The 22,892-nt window shown below is 44.3% G+C and overlaps 1 protein-coding gene across 3 annotated transcripts in view; it reads right to left on the reverse strand.

Annotated features, from left to right (window-relative positions):
* The window catches only part of MAP2K5 (mitogen-activated protein kinase kinase 5), a 268,685-nt gene extending 246,234 nt beyond the window's left edge, over positions 1-22,451 (reverse strand). For all 3 annotated transcript variants that reach the window (XM_081113392.1, XM_081113393.1, XM_081113391.1), the window contains exons 1-2: positions 21,695-22,451; positions 15,072-15,120 (exon numbers count right to left, since the gene is read on the reverse strand). In XM_081113392.1, coding sequence (XP_080969518.1) covers positions 15,072-15,120; positions 21,695-21,829 — 184 coding nt within the window. In that variant the 5' untranslated portion in view covers positions 21,830-22,451. The remainder of the gene's footprint in view (positions 1-15,071; positions 15,121-21,694) is intronic.
* Between the last annotated feature and the right edge of the window lie 441 nt (positions 22,452-22,892).

Here is a 22,892-nt window from a genome sequence, read left to right on the forward strand (position 1 = left end):
AGAATGTATTCATTTGACTACATTTATTATCAAAGTAGACACACCCAGAAACAATGTACTTATTTCAACTATGCTTCCTTTATTCAAAGTAGTTTTGAAATAACTCTTCACAAACTGTTTTAAGAACTAGAAGACAGACCACGTAAAAATATCAAATCTCACTTTTAACCCAAACAAAATTGTCCACCTGATCATTCTCCTATACTACCTGCCAAGGAGAACTCAGAATGACTTTGGCTATTTCTAAATATTTAGTTATCTTCTTCAGCTTTCTAAAGATAAACATCTGTCAACAGGAGAACAGCCTATGTGGTAGACTCTAACTGTACAGTTGAAAGAAAAATACCAAAAATATTTTTAGCAACAGCAGCATTGCTGGAAAAAGTACACAGCTTCCCAGAGGACAACTTGGGAGGGGCTACTCTCTCTCTCATTTGCATGTCTCAGCTCTGGTGCACTTATTAAACAATCAGTGGTGTTATTTATTTTGGTCACTCTTGGGTATCTAATTGCTGATTTGATCAGATGCAGAGAAACTGATCCCAGGCCTGGCTTTAAAACAAAAATGTAAAGTGGCTTTCATGTGTATAATATACAACATGATATTCCTTTATACTATATCTGTTTTTACCCTTTGCTTACATCACATACTCTGGGGATTCTTACTGAAAAGACAGTATGAGTTCAGTTCAGCACAAGGCTCTTTGCCCATCAGCCCTCCTTTTTGTCCAGCTGCAGTTCTGAAGATATACCCTGTTCACTGACAAGGCTCTGGAAACCCTACGAGGGAGCTTGTGTTGTCTCCCAATTAGCATATTACAGAGCAAAATGCTACTTCCTTTTCCTTTTCAGAAGCCGGTAGCAATCTGACATCATGAGGGAAACTAGCACTTGAGCCAGCCCCTCTCAATGATCAAGCCGACAGCTCTTGCTGGGGTTTTCTCTCCAAAGCATTTGTTCCTGGATCCTGGTTCACTCCAAATAGTTCCCCAACTCAATGTAAATCAGTATCAAATCATACTAAATATCTATATAGGTAGAAACTGTCTGAAGTTGCTATTGGCATTACGCTATCAAGAGTGGCCTGTTTTCAGTATAAAAGACACACAATGGTGACTTTCAGTAACAAAGATGGCACTTTCGTAGATGTTACTTATATAAAGGATATATAGGAATCTAACACTGTTCTTCTTTCTTTTCTTTCTTTTGTTTTTTAAGTTACAGAATCTATAAAACCAAATGCCATTCTAGTTTTGGAAACAAAAAAGTTTCTACATAGGTTCTAGAAACTAGTATTTTCAAGGTTAAGTCAAAAGTTTTCTTACAAATGCAGGAAACAAAGGGGAAAAACAGATCCTATATAATAAAGAGGGAATATGCAAATTGACCATCACTCCACCACAAATATGGTGGCACCCACAGTGGAGGTGGGGTTTTTCGTAACACAAGATGGTTGCGCCCACAGTGGAAGCAGGATTTCCTAACACAAGATGGCTGCACCCATAGCAGAGGTTGAGTTTCCGTAATGAGCCTTAATGAGCAATCAGCAGGGACCTGAGGCTGCACTCCCCTCTCACCCCTGTGGGGCTTGACAGGGGACCTCAAGCCGCATCCCCCAACCAGCAGGGCTTGACAGGGGACCTCAGGCCATGCCCCCGCCCAAGCGCCAGGCCAGGGGACCTCAGGCCATATCCCCCACCTGGCAGGGCTTGATGGGAGACCTCAGGCCATGCCCCCTGCCCCAGCGCCAGACCAGGGGACCTCAGGCCACACCCCCCGCCCCAGTGCCAGACCGGGAGACCTGAGGCTGCACCCCCCGCCTGGTGGGGCTTGATGGGGACCTCAAGGTGCACCCTCCACCCTGGTGCTGGGCCAGGGGACCTTAGGCTGCACCCCCTTCCCAGCGCCAGGCCGGGGAACCTGAGGCCACACCCCCTACACTGGCACCGGGCCAGGGGACCTGAGGCCATGTCCCCCGCCTGGCAGGGCTTGACAGGGGACCTCAGGCCACGCCCCCCACCCAGCGGGGCTTGACAAGGGTGGGGCCGGCCGGGTCTGGATCTAGTCCAATGGGGGTGGAGCATCCAGGTCTGGGTCTTGCACAATTTTGAGGTGCATGTGGGTGGGTGGGGACTTGACTCTGGTGTGCCCCAGACTCTGACAGGAGGAAGATTTTCATATACATTTTACTAATGTTCTTTCATCTCTGACACTTCTATTATAGAGAAAGGGCAAATAGGAATATTAAAATATTTCCTCTAATTAATTCCCCTTTAATGTGCACAAATTTCATGCCACTAGTCTACACTAATAAAAGGCAAACATGCAAATTGAACATACCTTCGCTATGCCTTAAGCCACGCCCACAAGCCAATCAGGGTGACTATATGCAAATTAAGCCAACCAAGATGGCGGCCGGCAGCCACGGAGCTGGAGCAAGCAGGAGGCTTGGTTGCCCCAATGATGGAGGAAGCCAAGCTTCCCCGCCTGCCATGGCGGCTCTGAGCTCCACTCAAAGCAACCAAGTTTCAATTATAGAAGCTAAATAAACCCCAGATAACTGCTTTGAGCCGTCTGTGACCATGGAGCTGGAGCGAGCAGGAGGCTTCCCTCCCACCCGCCCTGGCTTGCTCTGAGCTCCTCTCAAAGCTACAAAGTTTCAATTATAGAAGGTAAATAAATCCCAGAATTAAAAAGAAAAAAGGGAAAAAAGGAGAGGCTGGGAGCTTTCATCGCCGGGGGGCTTGGCCAGCCTGAAAACGGCTCTCAGCCCCTCACCAAGACTGGCCAGGCACCCCAGTGGGGACCCCCCACCCTAAAGGGGGTGTGGTCAGCCTGAAAACAACCATCATCCCCTCACCCAGGCTGGCCAGGCACCCCAGTGGGGACCCCCCACCCTGATGGGGGTGTGACCAGCTGCAAACAGCCATCAGCCCCTCACCCAGGCTGGCCAGGCACCCCAGCAGGACCCCCACCCTGATCCGGGACACCCTTCAGGGCAAACCAGCTGGCCCCCACCTGTGTACCAGGCCTCTATCCTATATAATAAAAGGGTATATGCAAATTGACCTTAACAGCAGAACATCTGGGAATGACTGGTCAGTATGACACACACTGACCACCAGGGGGCAGATGCTCAATGCAGGAGCTGTCCCCTGGTGGTCAGTGCACTCCCACATGGGGAGCTCTGCTTAGCCACAAGCCAGACTGATGGCTGCCAGTACAGTGGTGGTGGTGGGAGCCTCTCCCGCCTCCTCAGCAGTCCTAAGGATGTCTGACTGCAGCTTAGGCCTGCTCCCTGCTGGCAAGTGGACATCCCCCGAGGGCTGCCGGGCTGCCAGAGGGATGCTTGATTGCCTGCTTGGGCCCGATCCTCTAGGGAGTGGGCCTAAGCCAGCAGGTGGGCATTCTCCGAGGGGTCCCAGACTGCAAGAGGGCATAGGCTGTGCTGAGGGACCCCCCTGAGTGCACATATTTTTGTGCACCGGGCCTCTAGTATAGTATAAAGGAATATAATGCTGCATATTATACACAAGAAAGCACTTTACATTTTTGTTTTAAAGCCAAGTCAAACTCTCTGTTTAGATGTGGGCTAAAACAATTTGTTTAAAAAAATGGATTTGTTTTGATAAAGTCCTGAACTTGGTAATATTTTCAATCTGAACAAAGTAGCTTTTTGTAAACCTCATTTCTACACTGGGGCCAGCTACAGAGATGGTGGTTATAAAGGGACTGCTTATATTCAAATTTCAATATGTACATGGGATGGAAGTGCTTGGAATTCAGTAAAACAGTTGGACATCCCCCAAGGGCTCCCGGACTACGTGAGGGTATAGGCCAGGCTGAGGGAACCCCCATCCCAGTGCAAGAATTTCATGCATTAGGCCTCTAGTCTTTTTATAATTTGTAAAGAGAGGACAAGGAGTCCAGAAAAATCATTTATATCACATCTCTCTAAATCAGGAATGACATCAACACGCTCCCCAAACAAAGCTTGAATCTTTAAGGCTACTTAAAACAAAAGATTTTGGAATTCTAGAATTCTATGAAATATCTTAGGAATTATTTCAACAAAAAATTGTGAGGGGAGTCAGCCACCAGAATAATTTATTATTAGCAATTCCATAAAAAGCAGCTATGAAACACTAAAAAAGGTATTTTGCTTTAATTTGGACAGAAAACTGAAGATAAAAGGCCAGAATAGCCCACCTAGTGGTAAAGTGTGTAGGGCTATCCCATAAGGGGTCTGACTCCAAGAGAAAGAGTTCTGAAAAGTTGAAAGAGGCATTCTATCTAATCAAGTCTGAGGATGAAATCAGGCTTACATGACACAGTGATTAGTAGTTTTCATGGATTAATAAAAAAGTCCCATTTTATGTATGTATTGGTTTTCTTTACAAATTGCTCTTTGAGGGGACTGATTCACTCTAATAATTGTGATTAGTAGTTTTAATAAAGACTCCTAGTTCTTGTCAAAGAGGAGACTGAGTTGGAAAAGTAATCAAACTTATGAAAAGAATGATAATTCCAGCCAAAATGCAAATTCCAGGTAACCTAACCCCCGAGGACAGGCCAAGAATAAACCATTGGCTTTGATGTTTAAAGTGAGAATATACTTCTCTCTAAAGACAAAGAATTCCAAAGACATACAATAGGTACATGAAAAGATGCTTAACATGACTAATCATCAGGGAAATGCAAATCAAAACCAAAATGAGCCCAGTTGATTTAGCTCAGTTGGTTAAGTGTCATCCCATGCACCAAGAGGTTGCTGATTCGATTACTGGTCAGGGGCACATGCCCGGGTTTCGGGCTTGATCCCCAAGCGGGGATGTGCAGGAGGCAGCTGATTTATGTTTATCTCTCATCAATGTTTCTATCTCTCTCCTTCTCCCTTCCTTTCTCTCTTGTAAAAATCAATAAAAACATATTTAGAAACAAAACAAAACGCAATGAGATATCTTCTCACACGTGTTAGAATGGCTATCATCAAAAAGCCAAGAGATAACAAGCATTGGTGAAGATGTAGAGAAAAGGGAACCCTTGTGCACTCTTGGTGGAAATGCAAATTGGCACAGCTGCTCTGAAAAACAGTATGGAGGTTCCTCAAAAAATTAAAAATACAATTACCATATGATCCAGCAATCCTACTTCTGGTGACATTAACAAAATCCAGCCAGTAGATAGACTTTCAGCAAGCCAAAGGACATGAAATCAGGATTCTGTAGAGATATCAGCACCCCTATGTTCATTAGCATTATTTATCACTAGAGTCCTGATGCACAAAATTCGTGCAAGGTGAGGCCCTTGCAGCCCCAGCTTCGTCCGGAAGGTCATCTGGACAGCCGTTCCACTGTTTGGCCGTTTGGTCGATTTGCATATTACGCTTTTATTATTATAGATAGCCAAAATATGGAAACAACCTAAATATCCATCACACACACACTGCATATTATTCAGCTATGAAAAATAAAGACATCCTCAGATAAAATAAATAAAAAAGAGAAGAAAAATAAAGACATCCTGCCATTTCTGACAACTTGTATAAAATTTGAGGGCACTATGCTAATAAGTCAGTCATAGCAGGACAAATATTGTTTGATATCACTTATATGTGGAATCTAAGAAACCCAAACTTTGAGAAACAGAGAGTAAAGTGGTGATTACCAGTGGTTGGGGGAAATGGGAGAGGTACTTGTCAAAGGGTACAACTTTCAGTTATAAATATAATAAGGCCTGGAGATCTAATGTACAGCATGGTGATTATAGCCAATAATAATGTGTTATATATTTGAATGTTGCTAAGACAGTAAATCTTAAATGTTCTCACCTCAAAAAAAGAAATGGTAATTATGTGATAGAATGGAGGTGTTGACTAATAATATGGTGGTAATCATTTTGCAATATATATCTGTATCAAATCAGCACACTGTATACCTTAAACTTATACAATGTTATATGTCAATTATATCTCAATAAAGCTGGAGGAAAGCCGAAACCGGTTTGGCTCAGTGGATAGAGCGTCGGCTTGTGGACTGAAGGGTCCTGGGTTCGATTCCGGTCAAGGGCATGTACCTTGGTTGCGGGCACATCCCCAGTAGGAGATGTGCAGAAGGCGGCTGATCGATGTTTCTCTCTCATCGATGTTTCTAACTCTCTATCTCTCTCCCTTCCTCTCTGTAAAAAATTAATAAAATATATTTTAAAAAAAAAAAGCTGGAGGAAAATAAAGAAAATGAGTTGACAGGTATGAGAAGTAACTAAAGGATAAGAAAGTAGAAAGATACACCAAGTAATTCAGTATGACAATGACTTAAAATACTTACCTCAATAAAAAGTTGGACATACACCAGTGGTTCTCAACCTTCTGGCCCTTTAAATACAGTTCCTCATGTTGTGACTCAATCATAAAATTATTTTCGTTGCTACTTCATAACTGTAATGTTGCTACTGTTATGAATCGTAATGTAAATATCTGATATGCAGGATGGTCTTAGGCGACCCCTGTGAAAGGGTCATTCGACCGCCAAAGGGGTCGCAACCCACAGGTTGAGGACCACTGACATACACAGTCTAGCAAGACTCTGTCTATTTGCCTATCAAGCTGTATTAGCTATAAAAAGTACACTAACTGGAACTATAAATCATAAAAACTTACTAAAATGGCACAGAGTTTCAAAAGTATAAATATGTTGGTGAAGAACACTAGAAAGTAGTGGTACTAAGTAGAAAGAAGTAGCAAAAAATAACTTGAACTCCTTTTGTCTTATAGATGAAGGTTCTTTGCCATCTGACCAAAAAGCATTACGGATATGACCAAGAAGTGGGGGCGGGTGCAATAGATCTGATACTCTGGTTCACAATGAGATTCCAGGCTTCTCTAGTTGCCTGGAGCATAGTTATATGATTTTCCAGCACATTAGGGAAGCAAAAGTAGAACCAGAAAGTCTATGTACTGGCTGGATTTTGTTAATGTCACTTAAAATGGAGGAAAAAATCCTAGCAAGATACCAAATAGAGTGCAGCAGATGGTAAACAAATATTATGAAGCAATCTTTACAAAATCTGCAGTGTGTCACAAATATACAAAATGGCAGAGTTTGGGAAAAGAGAATCATAACAGGCCATATGTTGTTAGCAATTTTATTTGAGGCAACATGCAATCCAAAAGAGAAACCACGAGAAGGAACATAAAGGCCCAAGAGAGGAGAAGAGGCAGCCTCAGGTAAGGGCGGTCAGAATGGCAAGCACAGTGCCTACCAAGTAAACAGCAGACTCAGGGGAGGTCTCAGCCAAACAGCATCCACTGCAGTGACAGGACTCAAGTGGGCTTTGGAGAGAAACAATCTAGCTTCTACAAAGAACAACAGAAAGTTAAGGCTATATATTATATGTCATTTGTCAATTCCTTCAGTGCCAGGTGAGAGTCTATTAAAACTACAGCAAAGGTGTTTTTCCAAGGCAAGAGGAAAGAAATGAAAACATAACTGTATAGGTTAGAAAGACATCAACGGGAAATTACCAGAAAAGTTGTCAAGTTTACTGCCCTTCACAGGTACGGAATCTAAGCCCTGGACAGGACTAGAGACCACTGTTTCTATGGCCAAATCTTTATATCCATGAGTTTAATCTAGTTTCATGCCTCCCATCTTCTGATTCCTTCTTCAGTTCATTGCTCCCTTTTTCTTCCCAACAAATATGTAAGTGTCTACCATGCAGCAGGCAATTTTCTGAGCACTGGGGATGGTAGCAGGGGAAAAAGAACACCTGATTTCATGGAACTTTCACATTAGTTGAGAGAGACTGAAAGTGAAAGTGTTCCAGGCAGAGGGAACAGCTAATGCAAAGACCCTGAGGCAGAAGAATATCTGGCATGTTCAAGAGACTGAAAGAAAGCCAGATAAGTGGAATAGAATGAGATGGGGGGGAGAGAATTAGATGAGTTCAAAGATGTAATGGTAGAGCAGACTTGGGGGCAGATGAGAAAATGGGCATTTTAAGGATTTGGCTTTCACTTCTGAGTAAGATGGAAACCACTGAGGGGTTTAGAGTGTTATGATCTCACTTAACTTCTAAAAGGATTACTTTGGCTGCTGTATGGAGGCAAAAGCAGAAACAGGGAGACCAGTTAGAAGACCAAATGATCTAGTCCAGGTGAGATATGATGGTGGCCTAAACCAAGCTGAGAGTTTGAGTAGTTGTCACATGCTGGATATATTTTGAAGATAGAGCTAATAGAATTTGCTGATGGATAAAATTTGAAAAGATTGTCCTATTCCTTCACTCCTTCAATCATCCATACATTACAGAAACACATATTGAGTGAGTACTATGTGCCATGTACCATGTTAGGCTTTCCAGGGATTAAAAAATGAGCAGTATTGTTTACTGCCTTCAAGAAACAAACAGCCTGGTGCTCGAGTAAAGAAATTAAGCTTCTTAATTATCATGCAAAATAGCAAAATTACCCATAAACAACTACTCTCATAAGACTAAAAAGGATCTTGGACTTTTTGTATCAATAATATTTAGAACCAAAATTCCAATAAGTTAAAGCTCTCTTTAAACGGTCTCATATTCTAAAATACAAAAGTAACTCTTACCTGTTAAATAATTTTTAGACTCAGTGTAGTTTTTTTTGTGAACTGCAACTTTTCATTAACCTACCTAGTTTTACTTATAAGCAATCATCTATCTTTTACATATACTATAGTTTAAGGAATAAACTTCATTTTTTCCATATATTTTATGATGTCCATATATTTTATGATTTAGACTTTTCTACAAAGCAAAAGGGGATTTTCACCCAACTATTTAAAATGAGATTGCCTTTGTTATTTGAACATGAGGAATATTTTTATAGGTAATCAGCTATAATTGTTTTCTATACTCTAAGAATTTACAACTTATGTAATTGTAATTTTTCTTTAAATGGTCATAATATGCCAAATTTACAATGAGATATGATGTACTGGTTTTAACATTTCCATCCAAAATAATCTTCCAGAAATTCATAAAACAACTGAAAAGTATTCTATTCAAAAAGAAGTTAGAATAAAATGGTCATGGTTGAAGAAAGACATAAAATTTATCCTATAACCATTTTTCTGAACCAAAATTTAGACATATGGTTTGACAAGTATGAAGGTACTTATGAGAGCTACAGACCAAAGACTGTGAAGTCAGAGTGTCACAGGAAAGTGGTGCCACATGGTGCTTCTAGGTAGAAGTCAGCACTTGTCCATACAGACTTTCAAGTGACCAGTAAGATCTTACTCACCAGCAACCAACCCAACAATCATTTCACAGCAGTAACCTATCTAGAGAAAATTCAGGGAGAGGAATGCATGTGTATGTGCAGGGAACTCATTAGTGGGCATGGTTGATTGTCATCACTTCATGTGCTGTGTACTCTTTAATCTGTTAATGGAACTAAAAACCAGCAGGGGTCTTTGGGCCTATAAAAATGTCAAGCTTCTACAGCATATGTACGGCCCACACATGCAAACACACAAGATTTTTATGGTTATGGAATGTAGCTTCATCTCAGAAGTATTCTTACACCTGGGAAAAAATGAATTATTAAATACCTAATATGGGGTCAACTGTTTATCTGCTTGAAGAATAAAGTTGTACCTTCATCTGACTTCTCCTTTCACCAAAATAAACTGAATGTAGTACAAAAACCCCTTTGTAATACAAATGCACACTGTTTAAAAACAAACACTAATACACATATGAACATTAAAGCAGAAAAAAGAGAATAAGGATGAATGTTTTCAATATCCTGGAATGTGAAAGACCTTTCTAAGCTTAACATAAATCTAGAAGTCACAAAGGAAAATATGATCAACCTGACCATGTAAAAACTTTCAACTTTCCCATGGACAAAAAGAAGAGGGATGAAATACCAAACCCAGTGAAAGACAAGCAGTAAACTACACAAAAATATCCGTAGCATATGAGACAAAGGGCAAACTTTCTGAATATTGGCAAGCTTTTAAATCAGAAAAAGACAAATAACCTAATGGAAAAATTGGTAAAGGTGACAAATAGTTAACAGAAATTAAATACAAATGACCAAACTACAAATGAAAATATGCTCAGGCTCATTTATAATTAAAGAAATACAAAATAAAACAGTAATTCATCTTTTTCACCTATCAAACTGACACTGACTTACAAGTTTGCTAATACCCAGAGTTAGTGAGAGTAGAGAGAAACGGGCAGTCTCAAACATGGTTGGTGGGAGTGTAGATTGGTTCTACTTTTTGAGAGCAACATGGTAATAGCTATTTTTTTTTTATAAAAATTTTTTAAATATATTTTATTGATTTTTTTACAGAGAGGAAGGGAGAGAGATAGAGAGTTAGAAACATCGATGAGCGAGAAACATCGATCAGCTGCCTCCTGCACATCTCCCACTGGGAGATGTGCCCGCAACCCAGGTACATGCCCTTGACCGGAATCGAACCTGGGACCTTTCAGTCCGCAGGCCGACGCTCTATCCACTGAGCCAAACCGGTTTCAGCGGTAATAGCTATTAATATGTATATATGTGCACTCTTTGTCTCAGTATTTCCAACTCTGAAGAATTTATCCTACAAATATATTTGCACAATGTGGAACAATACAAGACAATGCTGCTAACTGCAGCATTTTTTTTTGAAAACTAAAACACCAACTGGTCCATCAATAGGTTAAATAAATTAAGCCACAGCCATAAAATTAAGTATAATGTGGTCATCCAAAAGAATGAAGTTGTGCACACTAATGTTGAAAGGGCCCAATGTGAGCTTTTACGTGCAAGCAGGGAAACGAGTTCCAGTACAGCGTATAATATGTGCAGAGAAATTTCTGTGAAGACAGAGAAGAAACTGCTAACTAGTGACTCAGGTAAATGGGAACTCTTACAGCTTTCTTTACTCTATGCTGCTGGAATGTTTTTTAAAGATCACCTATACCTCTTCGTTAAAAAAAAATCAAGCTGGCTATTGAAAAGTACTTTCACTTGTGCTCTCATAAGGAAGAAAAAAATAAGGAGTAAGAAGAAAAAGAGGGTTAGGGCCATTCGTCCAAGAGGTGAATTCAGCAGAAATGGGCCTCCCTCACCTCATCCCCTCAGAGACACCATACCCAGGAACAGAAGTCAGAAAGAATACAGCCACTGCAGACCCTCCGAGGTGCCTGCCCTTTCTCTTGTTGCTACATTCATACCACTAAATATCACACCATCTCTTCTGTACAAGAAATCAACTGGTGCTAGGTATATTTTTCAGTAATAAATATCCTATGTAATAAAAGCCTAATATGCAAATTGTCCCCTCAGGCAGTTATTAGACTGGGAGACTGGGAGTTTGATCACTCGCTATGATGTGTGCTGACCACCAGGGGGCAGTGCAGGACATGGCGGGCATCAATGACGCAGTGCTGGCAGCGGGCAGCAGTGGAGGCACTGCCGGCCCCGATGGGCCCTGACAAGAGGGCGACCACAGCAGGATGGTGAAGCAGGTAAGCAGGCAGCACCAGGCCAAGGTAGGTGCAAGGGGGGCCCAATCGCCCCGCAGATGGCGACCGGTGGCGGAGGCAGAGGGCAGGGCTGCCGCCTGGCTCCCAAAAACTGAGGGAGCTAGGCAGGGGGCCCAGCCCCTATCAATCGCCCTGCAGGTGGGATGGTGGAGCAGGTATGGGGGCTGCGAGGCTGGGGATGTGAGCCGGGGCCCAATCTCACCAGGCCAACCCAAGGGACCCCACTCATGCACAAATTCGTGCACTGGGCCTCTAGTACTACCATAAATATATCTTTGATTAAAATTTTATGTATTTAAGAATTGTTCTATCATACCCACAAACCACTGATTGAAACTGCTCAAAAATATCAGTAAATTAGTTTAAGAATTGTTCTATCATACCCACAAACCACTGATTGAAACTGCTCAAAAATATCAGTAAATTAGTTTACAAACTACATCTTTCCAACTACTCGATATAACAAAAGGCTAACATGCATCCTATATAATAAGAGGCTAATATGCAGATCGACCGAATGGCAGAACGACCGGTTGCCATGACGCACACTGACCACCAGGGGGCAGACGCTCAACGTAGGAGCAGCCACGTGGTGGTCAGTGAGCTCCAAAAGGGGGAGCACCACTCAGCCAGAAGCCAGGATCACGGCTGGTGAGTGCAATGGCAGTGGCGGGAGCCTCTCCTGCCTCCGCAGCGGTGCTAAGGATGTCCAACCAACGTCCATGGGGAGCGGGCCTACGCCATCAGTTGGACGTCCCCCAAGGGCTCCTGGACTGCAAGAGGGCGGAGGCTGGGCTGAGAGATCCCCCTCCCCTGAGTGCAGGAATTTCGTGCACCGGACCTCTAGTTTCTTATACATAGATTCCATTTATTAATTCAGAAAATAAGGTCACCTTAGAACAATTATGAAAAAAAAAAAAGCCAGCCTAGGATTTTAAGTCTATAATAGAAAGTACTCAATGATCTAAGCACAAAAAACTATCATTATTTTGTCTGTGTGTATTTTCGTTTTTATTTATTTTTTCACCTAAAACTGGTCCAGATGCAAATGGATACAGATATGCTGCCATGTAGGTGGAGGTGTGTGTTTGGGGGGCAGGGGGGGGAGAGGATGAGATGTCTAAGAACTTAAACCTAAAAATTTAAGAATTTTTTCTGTTAGAGCTAGGTATACTTTTCAGTATTAAATATAATACCATACATACTTCTTTGATAAAAGTTTAATTTTCAAGAGTTTGTTCCATCATACCCATAAACCATAAACCCATAAACCATATAAAACATACTTAACACACTTTACAGGTTTTTAACTGTTTAATTATAAAGAGCGTAAGTTTTACACTCAAAAAGAATTGTTTGGATCTGGGCTCCACCACTTCCTAGTGATCAACCTCGGCAATCATTTCATGTCTCAGAGCTTCAGTTTCTTCACAGGTATAATTTTCCTACCTTGCCTGTTGTAAAGATTAGCAACAATCTAAGTCAATCCTGTAGTACATTGCCTGGCACAGAGCAGACCATCAATAAATGACAGCTAAAGTAATCAGTGTTATCACTATGAACCTAACTCTTGAAGCCTGTGGGGCACGGGTACATTGAGCCATTTTGGGGGACCCAAAAAGCAAGAAGTAGAAAGTAGAAAGCTTCTTTTCTGCCGCACTTAAGAACAATCAGAACACATGATTTCAAGAATTATGAAAACTCTCAAAACACATTTCAGCAGTAGTTGAGAATATATATGTATATGCTCTAGAGTCTACTCCAGAAATTCCACTTTACCATTGACTCTGAGCAGGTCTTAGAGATGTCCTTTCCTCAACTAAAACAGAGCTAATAACAGACTGCCAATGTGCTTCGTGGGGATCCCGTGAAGGTTAAATTAAATGAGATAACCCATGGAATGCTCTTAGCACAGCATCTAGCAACAGCAAGTACTCCAAATGTTTACTATCAGACTATATGTGAAATCCCTGGCACCCCCACGGAGTTACTGCAAGGGGTCTAAAGAGCTTGCAACACTAATATGTATTTTAGATCTATGTACTGTTTTTAATAAAATAGAAATTAGCTTAAGAATTCTATTCAAGTAGCTTTTAAAAACATGTAATAATTGTTGAAAAATATTCGAACAATAGAGAAATAAGTAAAGGAAAAAGTGTGCTCATTCAGCCCCCACTCCAGCCTCCAAGTCGCCTTTCCAGGGAAAATCATTAGAAGCACTACAGCAACTTCAGATCCTTGTCTCTCAATATGTAGGGTGTCCCAAAAAATGTATACACGCACTTTGAATAACAACAAATGCAGTGTTTATTAAAATACATTTCATTTTCAAAATTGAGCTATCAACTGTTAAAGTGTGTATACATTTTTTTGGAACACCTTATATTCATGAAGTTGGGAGGAGAGATTAGTTTTTTCAGAAAATAGGATCTTACCACATATATTATTTGTTTAGTCAATAACATATTATGGATATCTTTCCATGTCAATGCATAAAATCCTAACTCATTCTTTATACCCACTGCCTAATGATTCAGATTTATAACTTATTAATCTATTATTTCAGGCAGTTAGCTTACTTTTAACTTTCTGCTATTAAAAATAATTCCACAATGAACAGTTTGTTTGAAGGGCATTCAACATATGTTTAGGTCTTTCTGTTGGACAGCTTCCTAAAAGTGGATCTGCTGAGTCAAAGGTTCTACACATTTTATATTTTGGTAAGTACTGCCAAATTGTCCTCCGAAGAGAACATAAGTAAAACAGAGGACAATGTACTCTCTGTCATTAACCATCTGCTTAAAACACAAGAACAAAAAGTACATTATGTGGAGAAACCATGCATTTTTCAACATGGAAAGCGGCACTCATCTTTTTTTAAAAATGGGAACTACGGTTACAAATCCATTATCCTTCTCAACACCAGAGCTCCTGACTAAATTCTCACCTTAACATTACTCAGACCCTGACCTCTCCTGCAGTGACCTGCCTCATATCAAAAACCAGTTTTCTAGTGCCCTGCCCTGCCCCCGGTCCCTAAGCCAACTGCTTTGGTGTGGAGGGTGGTGTGGGGAAAGGACTTAAGACCTGAAGTGTTGCTGCCATCATCTAGCAGCCGTGCCAACCCTCACTAAAACAGAATTATTCCATTCAATGTTCACTTAAAAGCTCTGCTCTGTGGCTGTTATAAAGCAGCAATGGATTAAAATCTCTTAATCAATAATCATTGGCCTACAGGTAGTTTACAGGTTTCATTTTATACCACAATATTATTACAGTGAGGAGCAAGAGCAGATAAAGGTCATGTTGGTAATTAAAGCTATATTATAGAAATATGCACACCCAAGATATGATTAAATAAGAAAATATTACTCAGTTAAGTATCATCATTAAACTTGCATTAATTTATAAATATTTAAATGTACCATATGATGATCATAAATAATGTGTTTTTGTCAGTTTCTAAACTAATGCAACCCATAAACCCCTTGAGAAATTACTGCAGAAGGAAACAGTCAAGAAAGTATACAAGCCAGACTTACATTCAAATGCTGTGGTTGTTGCTTCAGGCAGAACCTGGCCTATCACATCCTAAACAAAGAAAGAATAAAGAAACGCAATTAGCCATCTTCTTTATTGCTAACATGTGGCAAATCCTAGAGGAAATATGAGAACCTGGAAAAGATTTTTGAAATGTGGGCATAAACTATAAAAATATTAGCTCATAATCACACTTAGCCCAGCAATATAAGCCCAGAGTTTAAATCTCTATTGAGGAGGCGGGGGTGATAAGGGGTAGGCTGGGGGGAGGGAGGGTGATGGGGGAGCTGGGGGGGGGGAGAAGGGAGTGGAATCTTTACAAAATCTTTTCTACTTTGTATTAATAACATAATATTGTCTTCTCGACTCAACAGTGTATACAAATACATTATTGTATATTTATAAAAAAATTGGTTTCTCCCATGGGAGGCTGTGGAATGTACTGCAGTAGAGAGAGTAAGGGGGTTGGGAGTCAGACTGGCCTGGGTTTGAATCTCAGCTCTGCACTTACTAGCTGTGTGATTGGGAACAAATCTCTGAGCCTCAGTATCATTACCTTCCAATATGGGTCCAGTAATACTCATAGAGGTAATATAAAAATTAAATAAAAAATATAATAAACATAAGCTAGCCTAACACATTGTAGACATTCAACATATAATTTCTGATATGTAACTATCACACCTTGTCTTGCATTCATAATAGGAAAAGCTCAAAAACAATTTCTGTGATGATATAAACCTATAAAGCTACATGTACCAGTAATACAAACAATTCATATCCTTTACTCTTAATCAACTGAAAAATATTTAATGACACTAAAATAAAGTTGATCTAGCCTCCAGAATTTTTTAAAACTATATATAATCTGCTATCAATGTTTAAATGAATCTATGAAGTTGAAAACATGATAATTAATCTACAGAGATAGCTTAAAGGGGCACAGAACGCCTTTAAGAAATAGTCAGTTCTGGGAAAAGTGACCCTCCATTATGTCCAGTCCAACCCAAGTGGTCTGCAAACCTCATTGCTCTCTGGCAGCTCTGCCACTAGGTCCCTCCTGGGCTGTGCCAGAACGGGGACCAGGCAGTGGGCTCACAAGACAGTGGGGAGTCTTTCTCAGCAGGGAGCCCACAACCCCTCCGAGTGGGGCACTTAGCGGAGTGGCGGCTGCAACTTCCTTCTAAAGGCAGTTCTTGAGAAGCTTTTGCTGCAATGGCAATTTGCATAATAGCCTTGCCTCTACAGTGCCTTTTTTTTCTTCAAAAATAAATCTGCATATAAAATTGATCTAGGGAACTATCTTAGGCAGCCCTCACTCACTAAGGGCCAAAGGAGATTATTTTCCCCTCTAACTCGTCTAAGCAAATGAAACATCAACTTTTAAAGGAATTATTTGTCAAAGATTTTAGTGTTAAAGAAATTCTTTCTAGACCTGGTGGGGTAGCTCAGTTGGTTAGAGAGTCCTCCCCATATGCCAAGGCTCTGGGTTCAATCCCGTTCAGGGCACATGCAAGAATCAACCAATGAATGCATAAATAAGTGGGACAGCAGGTCTCTCCCCCGCCACACCCCCCCACCACCCGCCGCCCTTCCAACCTCCCTCCCTCCTTTCCCTCTCTTTCTAAAAATCAAATAAAAAATAAAAAAAGCTCTGGCCAGTGTGGTTCAGTTGGTTGAGTGTTGTCCCATGCACCGAGAGGTCATTGATTTGATTTCCCGTCAGGGCACATGCGTGGCTGGGTTGGGGACTCGATCCCCAGTAGGATCTGGTAGAGCCCCAGGGCTACCAGAGAGCAATGAGGTTTGCAAGCCACTGGAGTTGGACTGGACGTAATGGAGGGTCAATTTTCCCAGGAGACAGCAAATCGATGAATGCATAAATAAGTGGAACAATAGGTCTCTCTCTCCCTCTCTCTCTAAAATCAATGAAAACATATTTGAATGATTTTTAATTCTTTCTACACACTTGTATACAGAAAGTATTTATTGACAGGTAAATGGCTACTGTAGAGAGAGTATGAAATAAACTACACAGCCAGCCAGTGTAAAAAGCCCAAGAGTGTTGACTGGAGCCAAACTGCTAGGGCCGGACCTTGGCTCTGCCACTCACTAGCTAAGTGACTACGCCTCAGCTTCCTTCTGTGTAAAATAAGATCACAAGTGTGCCAACCTTGTAGGGCTAAATGAGTTCATATTTGTAAAGTGCCTAGAAGAGTGTCGAGCACGTACCCATAGTAGTGTTTATTAAATAAATAAAACAAGTCACTGACGACTGGAACATTACAAAACTTACCGCATAAGGAAACCTTAAAATTTGGCACCCAACAAATAGTGGAGGATGGTCATGCGATCACTTACTTCAGCCTTCCACAGGACTTACTGCGGACCTTTTCTAGCCAGTATGGTAAAAAAGAAACAAAACCGAGGACTCTACCCACAACACTCCATATCTAGGTTATCACTGCTTACTTCCAGGGACTCCGATCATTCAGACAACCAACCTTGAGCTCCACAGTATTAGCAAACTCATTGAGGACATTTCCTACTAAGAAGAGTGGACCCCATCAAACAGCAAATCCCTACAAAGCTAGCTGAAGACCCTGGGGGGCAGCAATGGCATCCTTTGCCCATCAACATAAACAGGGAGCCACATGTGCTTGACATCCAATGTGGGGAAAAGGAGAAAGCAAAAGCAAACCCACTGGAGAGAACCATCCTGTTTTGTTAAAGCAATAAAAGGGGGGGGGGGCGCTATCATAAAGACCAAAGCATAAAAGGTCTGAAAATGAGTCCATATCTACTGGTCATTTCTAAGCAGGGCGCATTTGATCATTTTATTCATATTTTCCAGTTACATTTGAAGTGATTTATTTCAAAGCAACCCAGTGAGGTTTCAAAGAAAACTTAAGTTTAAATATCTTGATAGTGATCGTTTCTTCGTTTTCCCCCTCTCCTTCCTTTCAATAAATGAGGCAAAAGTCTGACAGCCAAAAAGCATAATTAACCATCAACAATGTGCTAGGAGCATAAAGAACACAAAGCTGTAGGCGATAGAAAAATAAAATTTAGGAAGAACTGAATCTGGTCACGGAGATAAAGACAAACCTAGAAGACCAACAACACAGAGTACTTACAGAATGATAGAGCCAAAGCAAAGAAACCTGTAAGTAGCAAGTACTCGCTAACTCGGGAGGAGGGGAAAATCAGACTCGGTACAAACAGGAATTTCCCAGAAGGGAAACCTGAGCTGGGACTCCGGAGACAGGATTCGAACAGCAAGAGGAAAGGGGTGACATGCTCTCCTACCACTGACGAATTCAGGAGATTCAGATCTCCTGCACAACTTTCTCCAAGTTGTGCCAAGAGAAACACACAACGCTGAGGACAGATAATCCCAATGTCTCTGCCCCTGAGCACCACCTGGGTCTCCGTCACACTGCAGCCAGTCCCTAATCAATTCAGACAAAGGGCACTGGCCCAAAGGGGCCAAGTGACCGGCCCAGGGTCTCCCAGCTATTTGCTGGAGCTGTGACTGGAGCCCCTGAGTACCGACTCCTGTTCCAAATCACTCTCAGTTATAGTTGAATCTGACTACAAACTTTTTCTGGCTTCTGTGCCTGGTTCTGCCCCAAACTAGCTTATAACTTCAGGAATTTCCCCCTCTGAGGTTCATGCTTCCTCATTTGAAAACTGGGGCGAGGAGGTTTAGATGAAGGGGAAGCTTTTAGGTTTCATTTGGCTTTAATCTTTAAAGTTCCAAGACAGAACAGCTGACGTATCTGTTGGTATTTTGCTAATTTCCCGATGAAGAGATGAGACGAACCTGGAGAAGAGATCACAGGAGTCTCCAGGATCTGGGTTCCAGTTCCAAGAACTTTAAGGAGCACCAGGAGACAGGGCAGCCCCCACCGCCACGAGCCCTGCACCTGGCCTTCCCGACAAACGTGCGGCACCGGTGCTTGAGCAAGCATGCGAGAGGACACAGGGCACTCTGTGCTCTGGATGGTGGGACCGTTTGTGCAAAGGCTACTCGTACGCCAGTCAGCCTTGAGCCAAAATACAACTGAGAGATGCTTGAGAAGCAGAAGACCCAGGCCCTATCCCTTATGTCACACCAGCACCACTGCAGAGCACTTACTATGCTCCAGGTTTCAGTGCTTTAGATGAATCAACTCCAGCAGTCCTCCGAATTGTGAGGTAGGCATATTTACTCCTCCAGCCCTTTTTTTTTAAATAACAGATGAAGAGCCCTGGACAGTGTTTCTCAATGGTTAGAGGGTCAGCCCATGCACCAAAGGGTTTCAGGTTCAATTCCCAGTCAAGAGCACATCCCTGGGTTGCATGTTTGAACCCTGGCCCCAGTTGAGCTATGGTGTGTGGGAGGCAACCAATCAATGTGTCCCTCTCATAGCAATCTCTCTCTCTCTCTCTCTCTCTCTCTCTCTCTCTCTATATATATATATATATATATATATATATATGTGTGTGTGTGTGTGTGTGTGTGTGTGTCCCTTTATCCCTCTCTCCCTCCCACTCTCTCTAAAAATCAATGGGAAAAATATCCTTGAGTGAGGATTCACACACACACACACACACACACACACACATCACATGAAGAAACTGAGACACGTGCCCAAATGAGCCTGGTAGAGCTTACAATTTAAACTCAGTCTGGCTCCAGAGTTTGTCTTTAAGTAAATGTTGTACCATTTTACTTAAAACCTTCTTTCTCAAATAAGTAAAGTGAAAACGAGCTCATGTTTCTCTAATTATAGACACAATCTCATGTAATCTTCACAATCACCCCTCTTTTACAAGGAAACTGAGGCTCAGAAAGGTAGAATGACTTGTCTAGTTAGTGAGACTGCTTGCTATCAAACCCAAATTTTTAAAAATTCAAAACCTAGTGTGCTGCCCACGAAACCATAATTGCATGCATCCCATCTGAAGATCCCTCATTTAACAAATATCTCAGGGTCCTCTGCAGGACCAGAAACGGAGGGGAACCAGAGATGGCCGTCTCCTCCAGAAGTTTACCATCTAGTGGAGGAGACAGACAGAACTATGACACAGCCTAGGTGCTTTGCCGGAACAAAGCTGTGGGAACACCGCGGAGGGGCAAGTAACCAAGGCTAAAGTGGAAGGAAAGTGACGCTGGGCTTGGAAGGGCAGGTGGGAGTTGGCCAGCCGAAGGGCCGCGTGGGGATCTGGGAGAACTCGCCGTTAGTTCCAAACGCCTGGAGCACAAGACGCTCATTGGGTTGTGGAGAGCAATGAAGCTGGTGCCGGGCAAGGACGAGCCAATCAGGACGGGCTCAGAGGACCACAGGAAGGAGTTTGGCCCTTAGCATGAGGGGAAACCTTTGTGCGTGTGTGTGCGTGTGTGTGCGTGTGTGCGTGTGTGCATGCGTGTGTGCGTGTGTGTGCGTGTGTGTGCGTGTGTGCGTGTGTGTAGAACTCTAGATGCAAAGAGGAGGATGGCATGTGGTGGACAAGAGTGGACTCTAGCCTCTGCACTCCTGGGCCAGACACCCGAAAATCTGTATGGTCTGAGTGGTCAGTAACATCCAGAACTCAAAACACAGGTACGGGAACGGAATTTTGATTGGGTAACCCACGACAGCCAAAAATCTCACCGCACGCAGATCTCTCCCCGGCCAAGAACCTCCACGCAGCCCTGTCTGTTCCTGCGTGTAGACAGGACGGGGCTGGTATTTGCAATGTGCTTCCTGGTATGTGTCAGCTCTGCCTTGGATACCTCAGTTCTCCAATAAAATGGGCACAACACACTGTCCACCTCAAACGAATGCTAAACTACGAGAAGGGCACGCCCGTATGTGGAAATAAATACCAAGTAAAAGTAAGGCAGTCCGGGCTCTGGTGCTGCTCCCCAGCTCGAGCACGGGGCTTTGGCGAAGTCACTTCCCCTCGCCGCCCGCTCCCGGTAACTGTCCGCACAGAAAGACGCCAGGGCTCCACAGGCCACCTCCCAGCGGGCACGGGGCTCTCGCAGCCCGTGACTTTATTTCAGACACATCCCGAGCACTGACTGCGACAGCAAGGGCACATCACTGATTCTAAAATGCACATTTCCCCCTACTGTAGCCTCTCTGAAGTCAGGCTGTTTTTGCACGTGTGGCGTGCCCCGGTGTCGTGGGTAGCGGGGTGTGTGTTTTCTTAGTGGTACGTAAAATAATATCTTAAAACGAACGACACCTTGTTTTTGATGACACATGACAGGTCCGCTGCCTGCTTTCCCTTTCCTGCTGGTCCCCGAGTTCAGGGAACTCAGTGGAAAGCCGGGGCTGGGATCTGGCCGGGGACCTTCCAACAGACACCTGAGAAAAACTCTCCTGTGGCCTCGGCTGCGGTCTCCGGCGGCTCTGGCCTGTGTCCCACCAGGGCGGGCTGTGAGCTGCTGAGGGCCGGGCTCCTCGGAGCATCTCCATCTCCCCCGCCCGCCCCGGTGCCAGGTCTGTGCCCACGCGACGCATCAGAGCCGGTGGCTGAAGCAGCAGAACTGCCCCAGAGCAGGCCGGGGCCAGGCAGGAGCCGGGTCCGGCGCTGGCGGCTCGGGGAGCCCCGCGCCCCTCGCTGGGCCTCACACCCGGCGGACACTCACCAGCACGTCCCTGAAGAGGAGCTGCGGGCCGGAGCTCACCGTCCAGTCCACGGCGCCCCGATTGGGAATCCGGATGCGAATCACCAGCACCTGGCTCTCCATGGCGTGGCAGGGGCCGAAGGCCAGCCACAGCATCACAGGCGGAGGGGCTCACGTCCTGGGGTGGGGGGTGTCCATGGCCCCCGGGAGGCGGGGGCTCCGAGGGGTGACGAGGGGACCGAGGCGAGGGGGGCAGAGCGAGGGGAACGAGAGGAGGGGTGGCAGGAAGGGGCCGGGGCACCCCCTAGGCCGGGCTGGGGGGGCGGGGGGTGGAGGGTGTCTCCTGTGAGCCCGGACCGGCTGAGGGGCGGGGACCATAGGAACTAGCGGAGGTCAGAGGTTCTCGAGTTGGGAGAGAGGGCAAAACGTGGCCGCGCAGCTCTCGGCCGTCGGTGCGGACGCGAGGAGGCTGCAGAGGACGCCCCGTTTTAGGGGGGACAGCGGCAGGGGTGCACTCCTCGGCGGCGAGGGGAGAGTCCCAGACTGGCGGGGACTCAGTCCCGGGCTGTTAGGAAGCCCCGTGGCCGCCGGACTAGGAAAAACCCGAGGGGGGCCTCCGCGGGAGTGTCGGGGGCGAGTCCTCCGCCCCAACCCGGGCCAGACACGCGGGCTCAGCCCCGGCCGCCCGAGGCCGTGCGTCCCGGCAGCGGCGGCGCCGGCCGCGGCGGCAGGAGCAGAAGCAGAAAGGCGGCAGCTAGGGCACAGTTACTCCGGAACCAAATTGCGCGGCCCCGGAACCACGGGAACCAGTGAAAGGAACCCGCCTCCCGAGCCGCCATGTTGGAAGAGGGCAGCTCCCCGCAAGCCCCGCCCCCGCGCCTCAAAGGGCGGGGCCCGGAGGGTCGGATGGCCCCGCCCACTCGCGAGGCCGCAGACGCCCAGGGCCCGCCGGCGGCGACTGCGTGACTGCAGTTCCTTTCCGACCCTCGTTAGAGACGGCGAGGGGAGGGCGCCGAACAGACGGAGGAGGCGAAACCGATGACGGCGGGCTATTGCGCACGGTTTGCCTTTATGGACGCCTGGGAGAGCCGGAACTGCTGCTCTCCTGGCTCCTTACTTCTTGGGGGCTTGTGCACCAAACCAGCAAGAGCAAGGCAAGAACTAAAAAAATAGTTGTCTTTTCCTTTTCCTTCTTCCAATTCACTGATCCAGAGGCTCG

This window comes from Myotis nattereri, assembly GCF_964212035.1.
Source record: "Myotis nattereri genome assembly, chromosome: 1".
Classification (NCBI taxonomy): Eukaryota; Metazoa; Chordata; class Mammalia; order Chiroptera; family Vespertilionidae; genus Myotis; species Myotis nattereri.